Here is a 22,820-nt window from a genome sequence, read left to right as displayed (position 1 = left end):
AATTTGAAGGCAGAAAACATGATTAACTGTAGGATTCTTGGCAGTATGGAGAAACAGAGAGATCTTGAAGTCTATGTCCGTAGATCCCTCAAAGTTGCTGCACAAGTTGGTAGAATTATTAAGGTGTATGGTGTGTTGGCCTTCATTAGTTAGAGGATTGAGTACAAGAGCTGTGAGGTAATGTTGCTGCTCTATAGAACCCTGGTTAGGCCACATTTGGAGTATTGTCCTCATTATAGTAAGAATGTGGAAACTTTAGAGTGGTGCAGAAGAGATTTACCAAGATGCTGCCTGGACTAAAAGGCATGATTTATGAAGATAGGTTGAGTGAGCTAGGGCTTTTCGCATTGGAACGATGAAGGACGAGAGATGATGATAGATCTATATACGATGATAAAAAGCATAGATTGAGTGGGTAGCCAGAATCTATGGTGGAAATGGCTGATACCAGAAGGCATAACTTTAAGATGATTGAAGGGAAGTATAGAGGGTACATCAATGCAAGTTATTTCCACAGAGAGTGGTAGGTGAATGGAACACCCTGCCAGGGGTAGTAGTAGAGACAAATACATTAAGGGTATTTGAGAAACTTAGACAGGCAGATCGATGATAGAGAAATAGAACTATATAGGAAAGAATGGTGAGATTGATCATTGTGGGCCAAAGGGCCTGTGCAAAACTCCCAGAAGGTTAATTTACAGGTTGAGTCTGTGGTAAAGAAGGCAAATGCAATGTTGCCACTCATTTCAAGGGGAATAGAATATAAAAACAAGAAGGTAATGCTGAGGATGTATAAGACAGTAGTCAGGCTGCACTTGGAGTATTGTCACCCATTTTGCGCCACATATCTCAGAAAGGATGTGTTGTCATTGGAGAGAGTCCCGAGGAGGTTCACAAGGATGATTCCGGGAATGAAGGGGTTAACATACGAGGAGTATTTGGCAGCTTTGGGTCTGTACCCACTGGAATTTAGAAGAAGGCATGCAGATTTCATCAAAACCCACCGAATGTTGAAAGGACTAGATAAGGTGGATTTGGAGAGGGTGTTTCCTATGGTGGGGGTGTCCAGACTAGAGGGTACAAGCTCAAAATTGAGGGGCAACCCTTTAGAACAGAGGTGAGGAGGAATTTTCCTTTAGCCAGAGAGTAGTGTATCAATGGAATGCTCTGCCAAGACAGCTGTGGAGGCCAAGACCGTGGGTATATTTAAAGCGAAAATTGATAGTTTCCTGATTGGTCGAGGTATCAAAGGTTATGGTGAGAAGGCAAGTGCATAGGGTTGAGTGGAACGGCAGAGCAGACTTGGTGGACTGAATGGTCTAATTCTGCTCCTATGTGCTGTAATGTTCCAGGTTCTGTTTATTTGGGAGTGGGGGATCGGTGTGCCAGTTGCTGGCTTACTTCACTTCCTGGCTTATGTCTTGAAGCTGACGTGTTGGGAGGTGAATAACTTATTCCAAATGTCCAGCCTCTGATTATACTCTCATAAAAATATTACTTAGCTGTTTGGTCCACCTAAGTTTCTAGCCACTGGTGGCTCCACAAAGATTGGTGATCAGACCTCCCACCACATCAGCTTCAAGATGTACTCCAGGAGAACAATGAAGTACTCTCTCTAAAGTGGGAAGCTTGTTTATTACTACATCTGTCACCTAGAGCAATGCAAACCTCTGCCAACAGTGCCCTGTGTCTCTTCATGCACTTTCTACAACATGTACTGTTAATACATGCCTTAGCTATTCTGACTGTACCTCCAGACCTCTAACCTCTGCCACAATGAAAGATGCGGCATGCACCACATAATCAATCCATTAATAATTCTTTCATGGTTGCTGTGTCTAATGCCTCCTTAGCCCACAGCAAGGTGGGAGCACTTTCATCAGGATTGCAGCAGTTTCAAGAACGCAATCTCCCAGCACCTCTTCAGGTTCAGCTAGGATGTGAAATAAATTCTGGCAATGGAAGTGATACACGGATCCCCCCTCCCCCCGAACCCCACCACCAATAATTTTTGGCTTGCACTGTACTGCTGCTGCAAAACAACAGATTTCATAACATTCGTTGGTGATAATAAACCTGATTCTGATGTCCATGGCACCTTGAAAAAAGGGGAAGGTTGTGTTTTCTTAATATTTGTGAAACGTAGGAAGTCATAAAGGCAGTTCGGCAACATAGCAATTAGGTAACACTATTGCAGTACAACGACTCAGGTTCTGTAAGGATTTTGTATGTTCTCCCTGTGACTGTGTGGGTTTCCACAGGATACTTTGGTGGCCTCCCGCATATAGGTTAGTAGTTCAATTTGTCACATGGGTATAATTGGGTAGCGTGGGCTCATTGGGCTGGAAGGGCCTGTAAATGTGCTGTATCTCTAAGTAACTAAGAACACCACTGGCTACTACAGCAGAGACAGACAGGGCACAAATGATAAATGGCATTAATCTCCCTTGTGAATACAGGACCATAGCTTCTCTTATCATTTCCCCAAGTGTGCAATGGACTTCCCAATTTACATAGAAGTGGCTGATTTGATTCACGCATTTTGATCCATGAAATTGCACCTAATCAGGAATGGAAATCTGGTTAGCAGCCTTAGGCAAATTCAGACTATCCTAATTGGTAAACAGACCCAATATTATGTGCTGAAACTAGACTTTGAAATAGACTCAGCTTATCTGATTTAGCACTGTTTACATCCTCTGGCAAAAATAATTTCCCTACCCTTTCAATTTGGACAAGATGATAAACTTGGGCATTACCTGGGATTTCGTTGGAGGCTAAAGATTGCATGGCAGCATTCAAAGTGCAGCAGGGATTTCTCTTGGGAGTGCAGGCCAACAATCTTTTCTTTGCATTGCTATCCAAACCTGAAGGATCAGTCTTCACAAGAAGCTGCAGATACTGAAATCAGGAGCAACAAACAAAATGCTGGAGGGACTCAGCGAGTCAGGCAGTAGTTGTGGAGGGAAATGGATGGTTGATGATTCAGATCAAGACCCTTTCATTAGGACTGCTTCCTGATAACCCAAAATATTGTCTTTCCTTTTCCCAACATACGTGCTGCCTGATCTGCTGAGTCCCTTCAGTATTTTGTTTATGTTGGAGTTGTCATTTGTTGGAATTTATGAAAATGGTCACTGTATTTCCACATAACAGGATGTTCCATTTAAATAGCAAAATTTAATATACAGTTGATTCCAGTTAATTGGGCCATTGGTTAATTGGGGGAATTGCCTATTTGGGACAAAAACTAATCAAGAAAATAGCCTGGATTCCCTTTCTTTTTATGGAACACTATGCCACTTAATTGGGACAGGAGACTGCTGCCAAAACAGCTAACTAATGTTAGTCGCGTACACTTTGTGTAGCTATCAGACACTACACCTTGCTTAGAGCGAACAGTTTTTAAATAGCATCAGCTGTGTGTGTTTGTGTTCATAAAGCAGTGATTTTTCTCACTGAAAGTTGGCAAGAAATAAGCAGTAAGACAATTCAGAACTGTTTTACTCACTGTGATTTCATGCATTCAGGCTTGGAAATGCCAGAAACAGCAGGGGGTTAAAATTAAACAATTTCACTGTTTCAACAAGTTAGGAATTAGGAAGAATTTGCAAGCATCGACAAGTATCTTGAATGATAGAATGAAAATTAAAATTTGGAGGATGTAATTGTCAAAGGCAGTATATGAAGGCATCCATTATCTGCACTAGGTATTTACACTGATCTTGTACATTTACAGTCAATCAAAAGCACACAGCAATGTATACTGAACAAATTGCTCTATCAATAACTAATAAACTGCCTTATAATACCGTAGTAATATTTGTAGCGTTCTAATTTGTTTTGTAGTTCATTTAATTGCATAATTTGTAACCCAGCTTGTCTTATTTATGCATTTTTAACTGCTTCAATGAAACTTCGGCTAATTGAGGTAGCTGCTTATTTGGGCCAAAATGTACTCGTCCTGGTGCATCCCACTTAACCGAAATCTGCTGAACTAAAATGTTCACAAGAATGTTGTCAGACAAAATTTGACAATATACGACATTAGGAGAGTTCACCACAAGTTTGTTCAGAGATATACTTTAAGGACAATCTTAAGTGAAGAAAGAGAGATCAAAATGGCAAAATTTTTGAGAGAGATTCATAGAGCTTTGGACCGGAATGATGGCAATCAGGGTAATGTAGGAGGTTAGAACTATCATTGGACTGAGAATGACAATGAACAACTTGTACCTGAGGTGTTGCCAAACTGGAAGAAAATATACATAGGAAAGTACCGCATAGTACAGGCCATTTGGTTTATGACATTTTGCCAACCTTTTATTATACTCCAAGATTAATTTAACTCTTCCTCTGATGTAACCTTCCATTTTTCTTTCCTCCATGTGCCTATCTAAGAGTCTCTTAAATGTCCCTAATGTACCTGCCTCAATCACCACTCCTAGCAGTGTATTTTACACACCCACCACTCTGTACAAAAATACCTATATCTGGTACCCCCCCCATACTTTCTTCCAAATTATGTCCTCTCATATTAGCGATTTCTGCCCTAAGAAAACATCACTCTACCTATGCTTCTTATGTTATACAGCTCTATCGTGTTACCTCTAATTCTCCTTCACACCAAAGAGAAAAGCCCTAACTCATTTAACCTATCCTCATAAGACATGCTCTCTAATCCAAAGAGCTTCCAGGTAAATCTTCTCTGCCCCATCTCTAAATCTTCCACATCTTCCTATAATGAGGCAACCAAAACTGTAGGGTAGCAAAGTGGATAAAATTGAAATTGGTGAAAATAACTGCAAATTCTGTACAACACACAAAATGCTGGAAGAACTTGGCAGGCCAGGCAGCATCTATGGAAAAGAGTACAGTCAATGTTTTAGGCAGAGAGCCTTCAGTGCTCTTGTACTCTTTTCCATAGATGCTGCCTGGCCTGCTGAGTTCCTCCGGCATTTTGTGTGTGCCGCTTGTATTTCCAGCATCTGCAAATTTTCCCTTGTATGTAAATTCTGTACCTAGGAGGTATAAATATCCACCAATAAGTAACTTACCTCGTAGCTTCCCAAAGACTTCCCTCCGTTTATGAGGTACTCATCAGGATTGTGGTGAATCACTGAAAGTCAAAAAGGAAACTGCAGATGTAGGACATCTGAAATAAACACAGAAAATGCTGGAAAAATTCAGGTCAGGCAGCATCTGTGGAAACAAGAAACAGAGTTAACGTTTCAAGTTGAAAACCCTTCATCAGAACAACATCAAGGAGTTCCACGCAATCCTTGAGAAAGCAGCCTATTACCACTCAATCCATCATTGTAAATATTCACTTCCTTTGCCTCCAGTGCACTTGTACAATCTACAAATTAGTTGCAAGACTCACTTAGATTTCTTTCAAAATAATTCAAAGCCCATCACCTCTTTCAATGTGATTCATGTCTGTTCAATGTAATTTCCAGTACACAAATGTAAAGGAGAATGAGATAATTGTTACTCTGGAACTGGTGCAGCAGAAAAAGAAACAATAAGGTAAAGAACACAATAATAATAAAAAACACAAAATATAAAACATAGCTCATGTACATAGATTGATTGTATGTCATAAAGTGACACTAGGCACAGGAGTGTCTGTAAATAAGGTGACTCGGACAGGAAATGATGAAGTAGTGGTGGTGGGAGGTGTGGAGCATTGGGATAGTGGGTGGAGGTGTTGATCAGCCTTACTGCTTGGGGAAAGTAACTGTTTTTGAGTCTGGTGGTCCTGGCATGGACGCTACATACTTTGATGGAAGTGGGACAAACAGTGCATGAGTAGGGTGAGTTGGATCCTTCATGATATTACTTGCCTTTTACTGGTACTTTTCTATAGATATAGTATGTCTTTGATGATAGCTAGACTGATGCTGATGATGCATTGGGCAGTTTTGGGTAGCCAATGAAGACCCTTCCTGTCTGCCGCAATGCTGTTATCGCCTAATGGACAATAAGATCAGGCAAATTGAAAGCACACTAAGGTTCCTCTCCAAGACACATACCACTGTGAAATACATGGCAGTTCTTTCATCACTACTGGATTAGATTCCTGGAGCAACCTCCCTAAAAACGCATTTGAAATACCTTCCCATACAGAATGTAGAAGAAGGTTGGTCAGCATTGTCTTCTCAAGGACTGTTTGGAATATAACAAAAAGATCATTTTTATGGTGCTTAAACCCTGGGTGGTCACTGTCTTAGGTACACCTGCATATCCGCTTGTTAATGCAAATATCTAATCTACTCAATGCATAAACACATGCAGACATGGTCAAGAGATTCAGTTGTTGTTCAGTCCAGCCATTGAAATGGGGAAGAAATGTAACCTAAGTGACTTTGACCGTGGATTGATTGTTGGTGCCAGATGGGGTGGTTCGAGTAGCTCAAAAACTGCTGATCTCCTGGGATTTTCATGCTCAACAGTGTCTAGAGTTTGCAGAGAATAGTGCAAAAAACAAAAAAAAAATCCAGTGAGCAGCAGTTCTGTTGGTGAAAATGCCTTAATGAGAGAAGTCAGAGGAGAATGGCCAGACAGGTTCAAGCTGACAGGAAGGCGACAGTAACTCAAATAATCATGCATTACAACAATGGCGTGCAGAAGAGCATCTCTGAACATGTCAAACCTTAAAGTGGATGGGCTACAACAGCAGAAGTCCACAAACATACACTAAGTGGCCACTTTATTAGGTACAGGATGCCTTTGACAAAAAAAGCAAACTATTAGGAAGAGGCAATGAACGCTGACTATGGCAATGCTATCCATATGAATTAAAATTGATAATGCTTTAAATTGTACTTTGTACAATGTACTTTTCATATATCAATGATTATCTCCTGGAGGCTTTCATGTTTATGATTTACATCTTAAGTGTTTTCCTAGAGCAGGGGCGGCCAACCTTTTACATTCCATGCGTCAATGTTTTCACGCACAAGTTCAGATGCGTCATATGACTCTTGTACCCCCACTCAATTCTTGTAAAAATGTTAATATAGACATAATTAGCATTTTACATATTGATTTAATATAAAAACAAGATAAACATTACTTACCTTAATGAGACTTTTAACAAATATATTTTGTCTTTTGATTTCTTCCTTTTTCTTAATCACATATTATTTCCGTAACTCAGACCCAAGCACTAGCTTCAGTTTTCCTTCTATTTCAGTCTGATGTTGTGTTTTATAGTGTCTATTAAGATCATGTCTTCTATTATGTGAGAAAGTGTTTTCATAAACAATGCACAACGGTTTTCCTGACCGACTCGCTATAAATAAGAACTCACTTTCCCACTGTTCCTTGAATTCACGCTTACTATCACTTTCTGCTTTTCTATTGCTCATTTTCTTTTGCACTGTAAAAGAAACTGAATGTAAAAACAAGGCTTAATTTTCAAAAAAGTACAAAACTGCAAATGTTCACAAAGGACGAACAAAGCACAACTCCGTAGCGCACGAGTGTCAATTGTAAGCTGACTGGCAAATACCTGCGACTCACCGCTGGTGCAGACGCCTGGTGCCTCAGTATCAAACATGTATTGAACAGTTATGGAATGACTGCAGAACAAAAGTCCTTCTTTCCTAGTTTGACTCATTGAACATTTTAAAAAATTGAAAACAGATTAATGTGAAAGAAGATGACATTTGCCAAAAGATGTGCATGAAATAATAAAATCACTGAAAATAATTGCTAAGTTTTAGATTCACAGGTATGCGTTGCTTAACGTCCATGATATGTTTTGTGAAATTGGACGTTATGTGATTTGGACGTTGTGTGAACACCATATTATATACTTAGCAAACCTATATGGAGTACTGTAGTGTACCTGTATTGACTAAATAGCCAAGAACTTACACTAAAACTATATACTGTACACTATAATACATACACTATAATATTTTAATCTCATTTTAAACTTTTTAATTTTTTTCACTTTTTAAACTTTTATGTAAACACCTTCTTAGCCTATATCACACACAATTTATCATTGTGCGACATGCCTAAATCCTGAGCAATAGCATTTACTAGTTTTCCACCTTCATACTGTTTAATAACCTTTTGTTTCAGCTCCAAATCAATACTTTTCCTTTGCCTCTTGCTGCTGCTATCACTAGGAGTGGTTTTGCTGTGTTTGGAAGCCATGATGCACTTTACAGTAATATTTTCGAAAGAAAATTAAACAGAGAGATAACACTACTACACTCAAGAGACGCGCGACACACGAGATTGGTTACGTCCGCTACGTCACATTCTCCAATCGGGACTACGGACATATCTGTGATCGGACATTATCCGAATGGATGTTAAGCAGCACACACCTGTATTCTCAGTAAAACCCATTTCTAGCTCTAAGCTACTTGAATTCCTGTTAAAGATTTTTTTCTACAAATCAGTTTTTGGTCAATACTTTTTGCATGAATAGGCTTACTTTTTTATCATTATCACTGGGGTGCAATACGCCACTTCTAATCATCCAATGCACCACTTCTGGCACATGCGCCATAGGTTGGCCATCCCTGTCCTAGAGCATAGAAGGCTGAGAGGGCAACTTGATAGACATACAATGGATTGGTCACCAATTAATTGGAACATGCACTTGTTTGGGAAAACCCTTAAAGGATAAAAACTAATCAACAAAACAGCTGGGATTCCCTTCATTTATTTGGGACATTATGCCACTTAATTGGGACAAAAGACTTGCTGAACAGTTCTTAACCAGAGCAACAAACACAAAATGCTGGAGGAACTCAGCAGGCCAGGCAGCATCTCAGAAAAGAGTACAGTCAATGTTTCGTGCTGAGACCCTTTGGCAAGCCTCAAACGTCTACTGTACTCTTTTCCTAGATACTGCCTGGCCTGCTGAGTTCCTCTAGCATTTTGTGTGTGTTGCTCAGATTTCCAGCATCTGCAGATTTTCTCTTGTTTGTGAGTTCCTAACTAGCGTCAATTGCATGCAGTTGTGCAGCTGTTATACACTATGATGTGCTTAGAGCGAACGGTCTTTAAATAGCATCAGTTGTGAGTGTTTCTGTTCAAAAAGCAGTTTTTGTTACTGATAGCTGGTAAGAAGTAAGCAGTAATACAATTCACAACCGTTTTACTCACTGTGGTTTCAAACATTCAGGCCTGGAGATTCCAAGAACAGTTGTGAGTGAAAATTAAACAATTTCACTACTTCAACAAATTAGTAACTACAAAGAATTTGAAGATATTAACAATCATCTTAAATATTACAATGAAAATGAAGATTTGGAGGATGCAGTTTATGAAACAGTCAGTTATTTGTGATAGGTGTCTGCACTGATTTTGTTTATTTATAGGCAATCAAAAGAACACGGCATCACTAACTATTAGGAACTAATGCACAGTTTTATAGTACTGCAGTAGTATCGGTAGTGTTCTAATTTGTTCTGTGTTTCATTTAAATGCATAATTTATTACTCAGTTAAACTAGTTTGTGTTTTTTATACTATTTAAACTATTTCCATGAAACTTCGGCTAAATGGGGCAGCCACCTAATTGGGCCAAAATATATTGGTATCGATGTGTCCTAATTAACCAGAATCCACTGTATATAAAATTAATGAGAGGCAAAGATAGGGCAGGTAGTAAGAAAGCAAGTTTCTTTCTTTGCATAGTGAATGGTTGATATCTGGAATGTGCTACCAGAGGAAGCGATGCAATCAAACTTATCACAATATTTTGAAGGCATTTAGACAGAGACTTGAATAGGCATTCAAGTTCAAAGTAAATTTATTATCAAAATGTATATCACCATATGCTATCCTGACATTCAGTTTTGTGCAGGCAGCCTCAGTATATACAAAAAAAAAACAATAGAATCACTGAAAAATCACACACAACAAAGACAACCAAACAACCAACCAACATGCAAAAGACAACAAACTGAAAATGCAAAAAGAGAGGAAAAACCCCCCAAAATAATAATAAGTAAATAAGCAATAAATATCAAGAATATGATTTGTAGAGTCCTTGAAAGTAAGTCCATGGATGGTGAAACCAGTTCAGAGGTGGGGTGAGTGAAAGTGAGTGAAGTTATCTGCTCTGATTCAAGAGCCTGATGGTTGAGGAGCAATAACTGTTCCTGAATCTGGTGGTGTGGGAACTGAGGCTCCGGTACAGTACCTTCTTCCTAATGTGGACAAATAGGATTAGTTTAGGTGAGGAAGAAGGTTAGCATGAACATGGTGGACTGAAGGGCCTGGTTCCATACTATATGGTTTCTAAGCTGATGAAGCATATCAACTCCTGCCTGAACAGTAACTTGGATCTACTCCAGTTCACCTACCATCATAGCAAGCCAACAGCAGATGCCATTTCATTGGCTCCTCTCTCAACCTTAGAACATCTGGACAGTGAAGATGCATACATCAAGATGCACTTCATTGACTACAGCACAGCATTCAAAACTATCATCCCCCTCAAATCTAATCAATAAGCTCCAAGACATAGGCTCAGTACCTCCTTGTGCAACTGAATCATCAATTTCTTCACTTGCAGACTTCAGTCAGTTCCGATTGGTAACATCTCCTGCACAATGACCATCAGCACAGGTATACCACAAAGCTGTGAGCTTAGCCCCTTACTCTACTCACTTTATACTTATGACTGTGAGGCTAAACTCAGCTCCAATGTCATATTTAAGTTCGTTGACGATGCCATTGTCATTGGCCAAATCAAAGGTGGTGACAAATCAGCACATACGTGGGAGACTGAAAATTTGGCCAAGTGGTGCCACAACAACAACCTCACTCACTGTCAGCAAGATTAAGGAGCTGATAATAGAGTACAGGAGGTGGAAAACCAGAAGTCCATGAGCCAGTCTTCATCTGAGGATCAGAGGTGGAAAGGGTCAGCAATTTTGTGTTCCTCGGCATATCATTTCAGAGGATCTGTCCTGGGTACAGTGCATAAGTGCCATTACAAAGAAAGCACAGCAGCACCTCTACTTTCTTAGAAGTTTGCAAAGATTCAGCATATCATTTAAACTCTGACAAACTTCAGTAAATGTGTGGTAGAGACTATACTGATTGGTTACATCACACCTGGCATGGAAACACCAATGTCCTTAAATGGAAAAGCTGACAAGTATTGGATAGGGAAGGAACAGTGTTGTAGGAAAGCATTATCCATCATCCATGACCCACATCATCCAGGTCATGCTCTTTTCTTGCTGCTGCCATCAGGAAGGAGGTACAGGAGCTTTTAAGTCCCAACCACCAGGCTCAGGAAGTTATTACTGCTCAACCATCAGGCTCTTGAACCAGAGGATATAACTTCACTCACCCCAACATTGAACTGTTCCCACAACCTATGGACTCACTTTCAAGGACTCTTCATCTCAAGTTCTCGATATTTATTGCTTAATTATTTATTATTATTCTTTTGTATTGACAGTTTGTTGACCTGCACACGGGTTGTTTGTCCTGTTGTGTGCAGTTTTTCATTGATTCGAAGTTGTTTCTTTGTATCTACTGTAATCGCCCACAAGAAAATGAATATCAGGGTTTATATGTGATATATGTGTACTTTGACAATAAATTTACTTTGAAGTTTGTATGACAATGACTGCTGTAATGTAGGAAACAACAGATCACTGCACAAAGTATACTTCGGCTAGCAATAAGATGCATATTTGACATTAGTCCATATTTTTTCATTTCACATGGTAACAATGGACGCTCTCTTACACATGTAGAAGTCACACGGACCAATCGGAACTGAAATTTGTTGTCTTCACTAGGGCTCCCATTGTCTGAGAAAATTGTGTCCTAGTGTAGAAACGTGGACTGCTTTATTAAAGCTGCTAGATTTTCAGAACACCACGTAAATCATGTTTGTAATACTGTAGCATATTGAAACAGATCATTCAGATTTTTTGATTGAGTATTGCAATTCAATTCTTTTTTAATGATAGAAAACGGATTACCGTGTGAAATAAATTTGCTTAGGGAAAGTTCCTTTTAAATCACAAACTGCTAAATCTTGCATGATTGTGCAAAAGTTAAAAAAAAATCAGAACTTAATTACATAAAATATCTTGGGCCCTTACAGTGACATGGTAACGCGCCATATAATAGCAACTATGATCATTTTGTTTGGGCGGTGGAACTGCTCTGCCTTCCTTTAGACCCCTCCCCCCATTTCTTTGACTCTTTCCTGCTACATTTCTCAAATAAAGCAAAATTTTAACGAAAAAGGTCAAAAGTTTAAATAATTTCTGACAAACTTAAAAAAAATTAATTTCCAACCATCGACGGATAAGTTTCTTTGTCGGGGTAGCATCGGATATGAATTCGTCGCTGCAAGGCTCCATCTGAGAACCGTTGTGGATGTGGACTGCACAAATGAGGGGGATGGGAGATCAGACGAGCTCTGTCTCATTTAATGCATTATTTATCGTTCTCCTAGATGGGGGGAAATAAAGTCTGGCGATTGAAAGAATGTTGCGTTGTGGTACGATGCTGCACTGTAGTGAGGCTTTTCTTTTGCAATCAGCTGGTTAAATTCCAGCTGGATAATCCAATGCATTGTTTCACGCACGTGGATTGTGTGATGATTCGAAGCCCGTTGCAAAAGTGTTTAGAGAAAGGGACCTAAGTTGCTTATGTTCTTATTTGTACGTGTCTGTGTGCAGTTATGTGACAGTAAATGGGCGTTATAAAAGCATCTGATACGAAAGAATGTGGAGCATGTTTTCTGCAAATAGAGTAGCAGCAAGCGTATGCTAAAAAGTGACATTTATTTATATAACACAAAACATGCAATCAATATGACTATTTTCCTATATTTAGTGCAACAGGGAATGCGTCTGATTAGCGATCACGCGTGTGCACCGTTTTCTGAATTAACTCGAAGCACATTTAATGTACCTTTTCACCCCCTCCCCCTCCCCCTCCCCCTCCCAGCCCTTGCTTTTGCATTTCAGCCACTTACCGTTACAAGGGCCGCGGGAGCGCGCCCGCGTGACTCAGCACAGTGACGTCATTCACCACCAAATGGGGAAACAAAAAGAAATTCTTCCGCCTCTGCAGTGAGTCCCTCTCCCCTCTCGGAAATCACGTTTCGCTCTACCTCTGCAGATGCAGCGTAATTACTCGCTGTAACTTTAGACCATGCTTTAAAGAAATAATAGCGACGAGTTCATTTGTCTGTGGCTTTTGTATGTGACACCAACTTCTTGTCTCGCTCATTCAAGAGAATAGCAGATTATTCCTATACAATTTAGCCTTTTAGTCTTATCTACTGCTCGGACATGGAGATGACTGTTGTTTAATAACTGTATTTCGCAATTGTAAGGCAGTTTGTTCTGAAAATTCAGTTAAAATCCAGGGTGATGTTAATAGATTATAGGCAAATTAAATGAATGGTTTTGATATTAATCTTTATAGGATGCATTCCACTACCAAATATCTATATGAGTATATATGCCAGTTATGCAGTTTGTTTAGATTCATCCAGTTTACTTAATTACATTTGAAGACGAGAATCCAGTTAATACATACTATACGACAAATGGACCAGGAAAATGAATAGTTCTTAATATAGAGTAAGCTGTTTTATTGATTATACATTTCATAGAATCCTACAGGATAGAAACAGACCTTTCAGCCCAACTTGTCCATGCTATGTTGCCCATCAGGTAGTCCCAAATACCTGGTTGGTTCTCTAAACCTCTCCTATCATGTATTTATCTAGCCTTTTAAATGTTGCTAATGTGCCAACCCAAACCACTATTTCAGGCAGCTCATTCCAAATATGCATCACCCTCTGTGTGAAGAAGCTGCCCCTAATAGTCCTTTTAAGTCTCTCACCTCTGAGCTCTTGATTTTAGCATCCACTCCCTGGGGTAAAGCTTATCTGATATCACCCTGTCTATGCCCCTCATGACCTTGGTACCTCTATCAGGTCATTGCTGAAAAGTACATGCAGAATACTGCAAAACTGGCATGTAATTAAATATAGGGCATGTCTTTGAATAAGATTATCCAAATGTCTAATTTACAAAATGTGGAGGATATTTCAGTATTCAGTAATTGTAGGTAAATGTGTATTCACACCATGTGTTAAGATAACACAGTAATATGGAATTTCCATCCAGCAGTTCCAATTTTTATTTTTTGTTAAAGCAATAAGACATAGGAGCAGAATTAGACCTTTTAGCCCATCAAGTCTGCTCTGCCCATCCATCAAAGCAGATTTATTATCCCTCTTCTACATGTAACTTTTGACACCCTTACTAATTAAGAACCTATCAACCAATGACTTTGGCCTTCACTGTCCTCCGTGGCAATGATTCCCACAGGGTCTCTTGTCGGGACCCTCTCCAATGCCAGCACATTCTTTCGCAGATAAGGGACCCAAAATGCTCATGTTTACACTCATCACAATTTGTTTATTTCCATCGTGCCAGGAAAGCAGGTACATCACTTGCATTGATTAGCTCACATATATAAAAAAAATCAGGAAATGTTTCCACATTCAAAAAATGGCATTATAAGCATTGTTATCGTCACATGTACTGAGATACCATCAAAAGCTTGTCTAGCATACTATTCAGTGAGTGCAAATCATTACACACTGTATTGAGGTTGAACAAAGTAAAACAATAATGCAGAATTAAGTGTACTGTAATAGATATAGAGAAAGTGCAATGTAGGTAAGCAATAAAGTGGAAGATCATATTAGGGTAGATTGTGAGGTCTGGAGTCCAACAAATATGCTCAAAAACTTCTAAAGTTGTACTGTGGAGAGCATTCTGACAGGCTGCATCACTGTCTGGTATGGAGGGGCTACTGCACAGGACCGAAAAAAGCTGCAGAAGGTTGTAAAGCTAGTTAGCTCCATCTTGGGCACTAGCCTACAAAGAACCCAGGACATCATTAGGAAGCGGTGTCTCAGAAAGGCAGCATTCATTATTAAAGTCCTCCAGCACCCAGGGCATGCACTTTCTCACTGTTCCCATCAGGTAGGAGATACAGAAGCCTGAAGACACATAGTGATTCAGGAACAGCTTCTTCCCCTCTGCCATCTGATTCCTACATGGACATTGAAGCTTTGCACATTACCTCACTTCTTTAATATACAGTATTTCAGTTGAGCACATTTTTAATAATCTACTTGGTATATGTAATTGATTTACTGGTTTATTAATTATGTTTTATTTTATTTATTTTTCTCTCTGCTAGATTATGTATTGCATTGAACTGCTGCTGCTAAGTTGACAAATTTCACGTCACATGCACATGCACAATTTCAATAAATCTGATTCTGATTCTGATCTTATCATCCTTGGGAACCATTTATTACAGAGAGCTTACAGAGGTCTTGTAACAGAGAGTTACAACAGGTCCTTGAGCTGGTGGTACTGCCAAATGAGATAAGGGATAAGAAAGAATGTCTGGGGTGGGTGGGGTCTTTGATTATGCTGGTTGCTTTGCTGAGGCAGTGATAAGTGTACAGTAATCAGAACCCATGGAGAGGAGGCTAGTTCCTGTGATTTGCTGATTGGAGTCCACAATTCTCTGCAGTTTCTTGAAGTCACATACAGAATAGTTTGCAAGTGTTGCTGTGCTTCTGCTGCCAGCATAGCATACCCACAACCTCCTAACCCTAACCGATATGTTTATGGAATATAGAAGGAAACCGGAACACCCAGAGGAAGCCCACATGGTCACAGGGGGAATGTACAAGCACCTTACAGCCAGTGGAGGGACTTGAACCCCAATTGGTGATTGCCTACGCTGTTAAGCATTGCGTGAATTGCAATGCTACCACAAGGCTCAACACTGATGCATGATGGGATACTCTCTACTCAACTGGTTCAGTGCAACTCTTAACTTTAAGGAAGTTTGACACATTCCTGGACAAAATTCTTGCTTGCCAGACACACCACCAACCATCCTTGATGTTCATTGCCACCTCCACTGGGACAAGGTTGACATTGTTTATACCATCTACAAAATGGATCCCATTTACTTGTCTAAGTTACACAGACAGCATCTCCCAAACCTACCACTTCCACCATCATGAAGAACATGAACAGCAGTTTCATGGCTACCCTACTTCCAGACATGGAAGTCTGTCACCCATCCCTCGCTGCTGCTGTTTCTGAGACTGGAATTTCCTACAACCAGCACTGTGACAGTTCGTTCATTCAAGTGACCACAGCGGCTCAAGAACACTGCTTACTACCACCTTCTCAAGGGCAATGGTTGCTGCTCTTGCGGGTTACGTCTACTCTCTGAGACGTGATTAACAAGTCTGAATTACTTTATTAAAGTGCATAATAACACAACTAACCTGCACTGAGCTTTTTCATTCAAAAATCCAACTTGTAATGAATCATTAAGCAACATACATTTTGAGTATTGTGTAGAAAGCAATAATTGTTTGTTATAAGCAATGTAAAAGTAGAAAATTACATTGGCTCTTGCAATTACTTGTAAATATTTTTGAAAATGCTTAATGTACGTTAATCATTGTTGGTTCAATATGTATCACAACTGACAGTGAATTCAGAAAATAAAATTAGAAATAATTGAGATCTTTACTGGTTCAACTGCCTGTACCTAGTTCTATTAATTAGAATCCCCATGCATTATAATCCTCTTTTTTCGTTTTAACATCAGGAATGTATTGTAGTAAATGGTTATAAAGGATCTCCTGTCCATAACAGTGTATTTTTATAATGTGTTTTATTATGCCAACTATCTGAATAATAAACGTTTTATACATGAGACACATTAACAGATGTTTGTGGTAAAATAACAAATTGCTTGATTTATTTTTGGATCAACCCCTAATGTTTCATTACAAAAATTGCCCGCAAGAAAGAATGAGAAAGTGGGAAGAAATTAAATTGTCACGTTTACTCTTTCATGAAGCCTGTAGTATAACAATTTCAAGAAGTAGAATTACTGAATATTTTTCTTAACGTACAATAGTATTTTGTTAATGTGGAATCGGGTGGTAATAAACGTTTTAGACGAGAGTAACTTGAAGTATTGGTGACGGAATAATTTGGGTAGAAATACTGAAGTCGATGAAGTCTCGATAAGTACGCTGCGGTCTCTCCTACAGAAGCGAAAGTTGCCGCTGCCACTGTCAGCCGGTGCCCTCCGTCCCCGCGCGCTCCCGCGTCCTCCACCTGCGTCCGGTCGCCGCGACGCGCGCCTCTGCGTGCGTGCACGCCGCGCGGTGTCGCGCTCCGCACTCCTCCCCACCCCCAACCTCCCCCACTCCCCCTTCCTGTCTCGGCTCATTTTAACCGACGGCCGAGCCCACCTTCGTCCCACAGACCCAGAGATAGCGGCGGCTGCAAGAAGCAGGGGGGGGGAAAGGAAAACATTATTAAATAATATATATATATTTTTTTAAAAAATCCTTTTGGTTGTTTTGTTGTGACCCACCTACTTTGCATTTATTTCTTTAACCTCACGCACTCGCGCCTCCCCACCCCATCATCCGCCGGCTGGGAGGCTCTGCCCTGCCCGTTATTATTCAAGCAGACGAGAGAGTGTGAGCCTGTGTGTGCGCGGAGAGAGCGGCGACAAGGGCGACCATGGCTGGCTGGAACGGTTATGTCGATAACCTGATGGCCGATGGACACTGCCAGGACTCCGCCGTCATCGGCTACACCGACGCCAAGTACGTGTGGGCAGCGTCGCCCGGAGGCACCTTCTCGGTGGTCACGGTAAGAGATAACGGCGGAGGGGGAGGGGGCAACAATTATATCCCATAAAGGCCAGACCGGACGGGGTTTTTTTTTAAAAAAAGAATCTCCTCACCTCAATAAAGAAAATATTAAATCACTTCAGTATCTCGACGTCTTCTTTCCTTCGTAATTTGCTTCGAGTTTTCTTTCCGTTAATTTTTTTTTAAAAACTGAACGAAAAATGCCTCGAGGTTGATTTTTCGACCCAGGTGGGTAAAATGTGGAGATTTCCCCCACGTTGGTGGTTGAGGAAGGGGGATTTTTTTTTGTTTGGTGGTGGTAATGGTTGGCGGCGGCGGCGGCGGGGGGGGGGAGTGAGTGGGTGGAGAAGGAGACGGGAGGGTGAAGTCTGCGGTCGCCGCCAGCCACCCCCCCCCACCCCGCAAGCTCCCGCCGCCATCACGCCGACCGCGGCTAGCGGTTCTAAGATGGCGCCGGCTTCCCGTATTCCCCCCCCCCAAAAAAACCGGAGTCTGGACCCCCACCTCGCACCCCCAAAAATATGGCTCAAAAACCCTCCCTACCCCCCCCCCCCCCCCACACTCCATCAGCCGGTTTGCACACGCCCAGGCGAATTGAACAATCGTTTCTCCACTCGTTGCATTAACATTCTTTTTTTCTCTGGTGGGGGAGGTAGTCTTACTATTTTCCGCTATGTAAATGTATCCTGCTGAAGAAAACGGGATTATTCATTAATTTTTTTTGCAGCAAGGAGGCTTTCTCTGTTCTTTCCCAGTGCACGGTAGATTAGCGGTCCTGATGGAAAATTCCAGAGAACTTGCTAGTGTGTGTGTGTGTGTGTGTGTGTGGCCAGCCTACCGTCTTCAATCGGAAGATCGTCGCCTGTTTTTAATTCCTTTTTAAACTGCTCAAATACAGAATATTCGTTATGCGGGCAATACTGTTTTCTCCCCAATGTGCCAACTTTGTTTTATTGTTACATTTGAGTTTTTTTGCCGCTCCTAATCCTGCAGAAGGTCGATCAAAGACGGAAAACGGTGTCCTTATTTGTTCCCTACTCCAATGCGAAATTATATTGGTTCAGCGTATTTTTTTGGACAAAAAAAATCATTATACCCATGCAGGTCTGAATAAATCGATCATTTTTGGGGGCAAGTCTTTTGTATTAAGTAATATATCAGTATTTCCTTGGAGCACGCAGAGGTTTTATTTCAATTTGAATTTAAATAGTTATACAAATATATTTGATGTAGGAGATGTAGGGAGTCGGGGTTCATTTGAGCCTAACCTTTTTTTTTCTGCTGAGTCCCAATCTTTACTCGTACGAAATTGCTGTCTAACAGATTGCTGAGTAATGAAACTGTCTAGGATTTGGTCTTTGTGCTGTCGTTGCCTTTGCAGTTTGGTGCAGTTACTAATTTACTTCCTCTTGTGGTTTTTGTCTGAAGCTACTGCTTCTTTTCCCCTTTCCCTTCAGGCATGACTCTGCAATTCGGTTGAACTATGGTGGGAGGGCGCTCTATTCCTTACCAGGGAACCGGCTTAAATTTTCTATCTTCCCCCCCCAAAAAAAGTTGATTTGAAAGAAAATCAATAGATGAAGCCCAGATTCGATTTAAGTTTATTTTTCTCTAAGTATCTGAATGTCTTGAATTTTGAAATTACAATTGCATGTATAAATTTATGGAACTAGCTATTTTAAATGATCCTGGGGTTTTCTAATAAATAAGGTGGTTGTGACTGATTCCAGTTATGGAAAGTAAAGGATTCACACCAAATATGGTGAAACAAAACTTTAAAGTATTTTTTTGCTTCCAGTAAGAAAGAGCCACCAAGCTTCCTTGTCGAGGTTTCCTGACTTAAGTGAAGTCTCAACAGAATTCTTTAAATTGTACTTTCTTTTCATCTCTAGTGTTCATCAACTTTGGTTGCAATATCCCTTATATAATCTTATAAACAGGCTCTTGTGGAACATTATTGCCTCCTGGAAGGTATCATTCAGACTATTCACGTTTGAATGCAATTTGGCTTGGTACTGATGTTTGAATGCATCTTGTTTTATATTTCAGCTACAATTCCCAACTCTTCACTTTGTTTTCTCAATTGGGTATGTATTACAAATGTTCTCATTTGTGCCATGATCCTGGAAGGATGTACCCACAACTGTTGGATATTTCTGCTGGATGTGCAGAGTTACATATTTAGGGTAATGTAGTTGGATGTAATGCCAGTAATTGCACCATGATTGGTAAGTTAAACTTTAGCTTGTGTTGAGAATACAATTTTACTCCAACTGAAATTTCTCAACACTTTGCTTGCTAAACTTGGTTCAAGTATATGGTCAACATTTTTACAACTGGTGATTGATATTAGTGCAGAGGTAGTGTCTTGATCACTCAATTGAACTAACACATCTGTTCATAAATCTGGTCTAATGATTTTTAAACTTTGAAGCAGTGTTATAACTGTGGCAGCAATTAAACAGTTATTTTTCTAATGGAAATTCAGGTAAGTCAGGATTTGTGAGCAAAGAGGATTTCTGTTGAATCTTTCAATAGTTTTACAGATTTCCAGGGTTTTTTTGGGGGTAGTATTTGTCACTGGTCCTGGTGTTTTACTGCAAATGCAAATCCAGTTTTTTCCTAATTAGTTCTCTTTGCTTTTTCTCAGTGCACTGAAACAGACTGTTCTAAGGTTGAAGAATTAAATTTATAAGTTCTTTAAACTGTAAAGGTATTTATTTCACCATCTAAGTTTTGGTGGAAATATTGGGAGGAGGGCTGTGGCTAGTTTGAACTTCAAGCACATTTCAAAGGTATGCTTGGATATAATCTTCAGGTGGGTAAAGTTGCAGGTAAAGGTATTTTTCAGTTGAATTACACATTAGTTAGCAAGAGTGGCTTGTCTATAACTTAACATCTACTTTGTTACTTTTAGAAAGAGAAATTGGAAGAATGGCTAAAATAAATTAACACTACTTGCAGCAAGATGCGAGCCATCTTGTGCAGTATTGCCAGTAACTTGTCTGATTTGACCCATCACAAATAAACAAAGTTGTTAACTGTTATCACATTTCCCTCTTGAAGGCTCCGAGCAATAATTGCAGCTTTTGATCTTGCAACTTCAATAGGTTAATTTTCTTAAGATCTGATGTGGCCATTTAGCCCATTATGTATATCATCTCTTGGAGCATTCCCACTTAATTCATTTCTATATTTAACATGTATCCTCTCAGGTGCCTTTCAACTTATCCCTGATCTGCCACCCACCTGCATGTGATATAAACTTCAAACAATCTAAAATTGTAGCAACACAGTTGTTACATTACTTCTACTTTTAAGCTCCAACCTTTGTTTAATGAAATTTAATATTGAATATACAATCTTGATTACTTCCTGCACCTACATATTAACTTTTTGTTTGGTGCATAGGAACACGTATATTCCTCTACTTTATTTGAATAATGTCATTTGGTTTCTCTGACTGAACTCTTATGACCTCACATTTTCCTATATTGAAGTTTGATTTGCCAAGTTCTTACTCATTTGCTTAACTTAACAGTACAGAGTCCAAATTTCACGACATGCTCTCCTGCAGCCTTTATTCTACCCAACTCCTGGATATTTTGTATTTATAAAATCAAACTAGATTACTAATGAAGCATACATATCGTCTATAGATGGATTGAGAGTGGTGCTAGTGGGATCAAAAGTAATTTTTAAAATATTTATAAGTGAAGGAAATGGAGTCAGTTAAAATTATCATTAGCTGTTGCTTGAACTTTCTGGATGTGGGTAAGTATGCAGAAGCTGCTTTAACTTCTATTCAGTCTTCTCATGCCTGATGTGAACCAGATTCATAAACTATTAATTTCTTTGTCTTTGGTTCAGGATTGTATCTTGGACTTGAATTTTAAAATTGAGTTGATGTTGGTTATGGCATGAATTACAAATTTCTGCTGTGTGTGTGTGTGATCTATATATTTTAGGAGGATGTAGGTCCAATTTTCAGTTTGCTTCACTAGTCCTAGACTCCAAACTACGAGAGCTTTTTTTCTCTACTCTTTCCCTTTTGAATTAGTATTTCTACTTTGTACTTCCTGTGCTATCTATCTTGATGTCATGGGCAAAATTGGATTTGAGGTTTTCAAAGATTCCACGTACATTTATTATCAAGGTATGTTTGTTGTATACAACCCTGAGGTTTGCCATCCTATTTATTCTAGCTGTTTTATGGCTACAGGTATGGTAAACATAATCCTTAAGGGAGGTCACCAGTCATGCTCCACCAATTTGAGTAGGCGTTCACTTTTAGCTTTTTTTTTTATAGTCAGTGCAATTGAAGTCAGAAACCTCATGACTGAACATCTTTTGAAAGTCTATATAATAAAAGAAACCAGATATTTCCCTGTCTAGTCACCTGGGCAGAATTATATTCAGGTGTATCATAAATCCATGCTAATACTTATCAGTTAATCACTATAGATGGAGTATTTTTCATCCTATTGTTTGTCAGTGGTTTTTTAATATGGTTTCTTTTTTCCTTTTTAAATGGGAATATGACAGTTTTCCAATTGAGGGAATTGGTCCAAAATTGAGAACTTTAGAAGGCTACGGGCAGAATACCTTCATTGCTACTGAATGGATTGCTCAAAGGTGCTTTTGAGTGCTTTAGGCCCAAACGTGGCAGTTGGTGAGCTGTGTCCATAGATATCTTCTATGTGAAAAGTTGAATTCTGGGCTACCGAATCTGTGGCCTGCAGTATGAAGTGTAGAATGAACTTGTAGTTTGGTGTTGGTTAGACACTGTTCTGTGCTTGATCATTCCTTTGGAATACAGGGTAATCAATTAAGCTCTGTTTGAGGGGTCAGGTGCACTGTCCATCTTGGCTTGTACCAAAATATAGGTCCATACATGTGAATTGGCTGCTGATCAGACCTGATCTGCACTAGTTTTTGCAATGTTATTTTGTATTTGCTTCTGTATGCCTTCAGGGATCTGATAAGAAGGTATGCCTTCTGTCATTTAGGAGTATGCTACTGAATCTTTTAAAACACTTGCACTAAACATCAATGCTTTGGGCTGAGACCCT

At 39.7% G+C, this 22,820-nt stretch overlaps 1 protein-coding gene and 1 long non-coding RNA gene across 11 annotated transcripts in view; one reads left to right on the top strand and one right to left on the bottom strand.

Annotated features, from left to right (window-relative positions):
- Positions 1-18,143, bottom strand: part of LOC140725735 (uncharacterized) — a 90,091-nt gene extending 71,948 nt beyond the window's left edge. For 2 of the 10 annotated variants that reach the window (XR_012098445.1, XR_012098441.1), the window contains exons 1-4: positions 17,841-18,143; positions 12,988-13,169; positions 7,083-7,384; positions 5,058-6,730 (exon numbers count right to left, since the gene is read on the bottom strand). This is a non-coding gene — a long non-coding RNA (uncharacterized lncRNA). Of the gene's footprint in view, positions 1-5,057; positions 6,731-7,082; positions 7,397-12,987; positions 13,170-17,840 lie in introns of all 10 variants that reach the window. The other 8 variants (XR_012098444.1, XR_012098442.1, XR_012098446.1 and 5 more) reach the window with 8 other exon arrangements.
- The window catches only part of pfn2a (profilin 2a), a 43,590-nt gene continuing 38,078 nt past the window's right edge, over positions 17,309-22,820 (top strand). The window contains exon 1 of the mRNA XM_073041584.1: positions 17,309-17,746. Coding sequence (XP_072897685.1) covers positions 17,615-17,746 — 132 coding nt within the window. The 5' untranslated portion in view covers positions 17,309-17,614. The remainder of the gene's footprint in view (positions 17,747-22,820) is intronic.

Source organism: Hemitrygon akajei, chromosome 3 (assembly GCF_048418815.1).
Source record: "Hemitrygon akajei chromosome 3, sHemAka1.3, whole genome shotgun sequence".
NCBI lineage: Eukaryota > Metazoa > Chordata > Chondrichthyes > Myliobatiformes > Dasyatidae > Hemitrygon > Hemitrygon akajei.
This window is presented reverse-complemented; position numbering and strand designations above follow the sequence as displayed.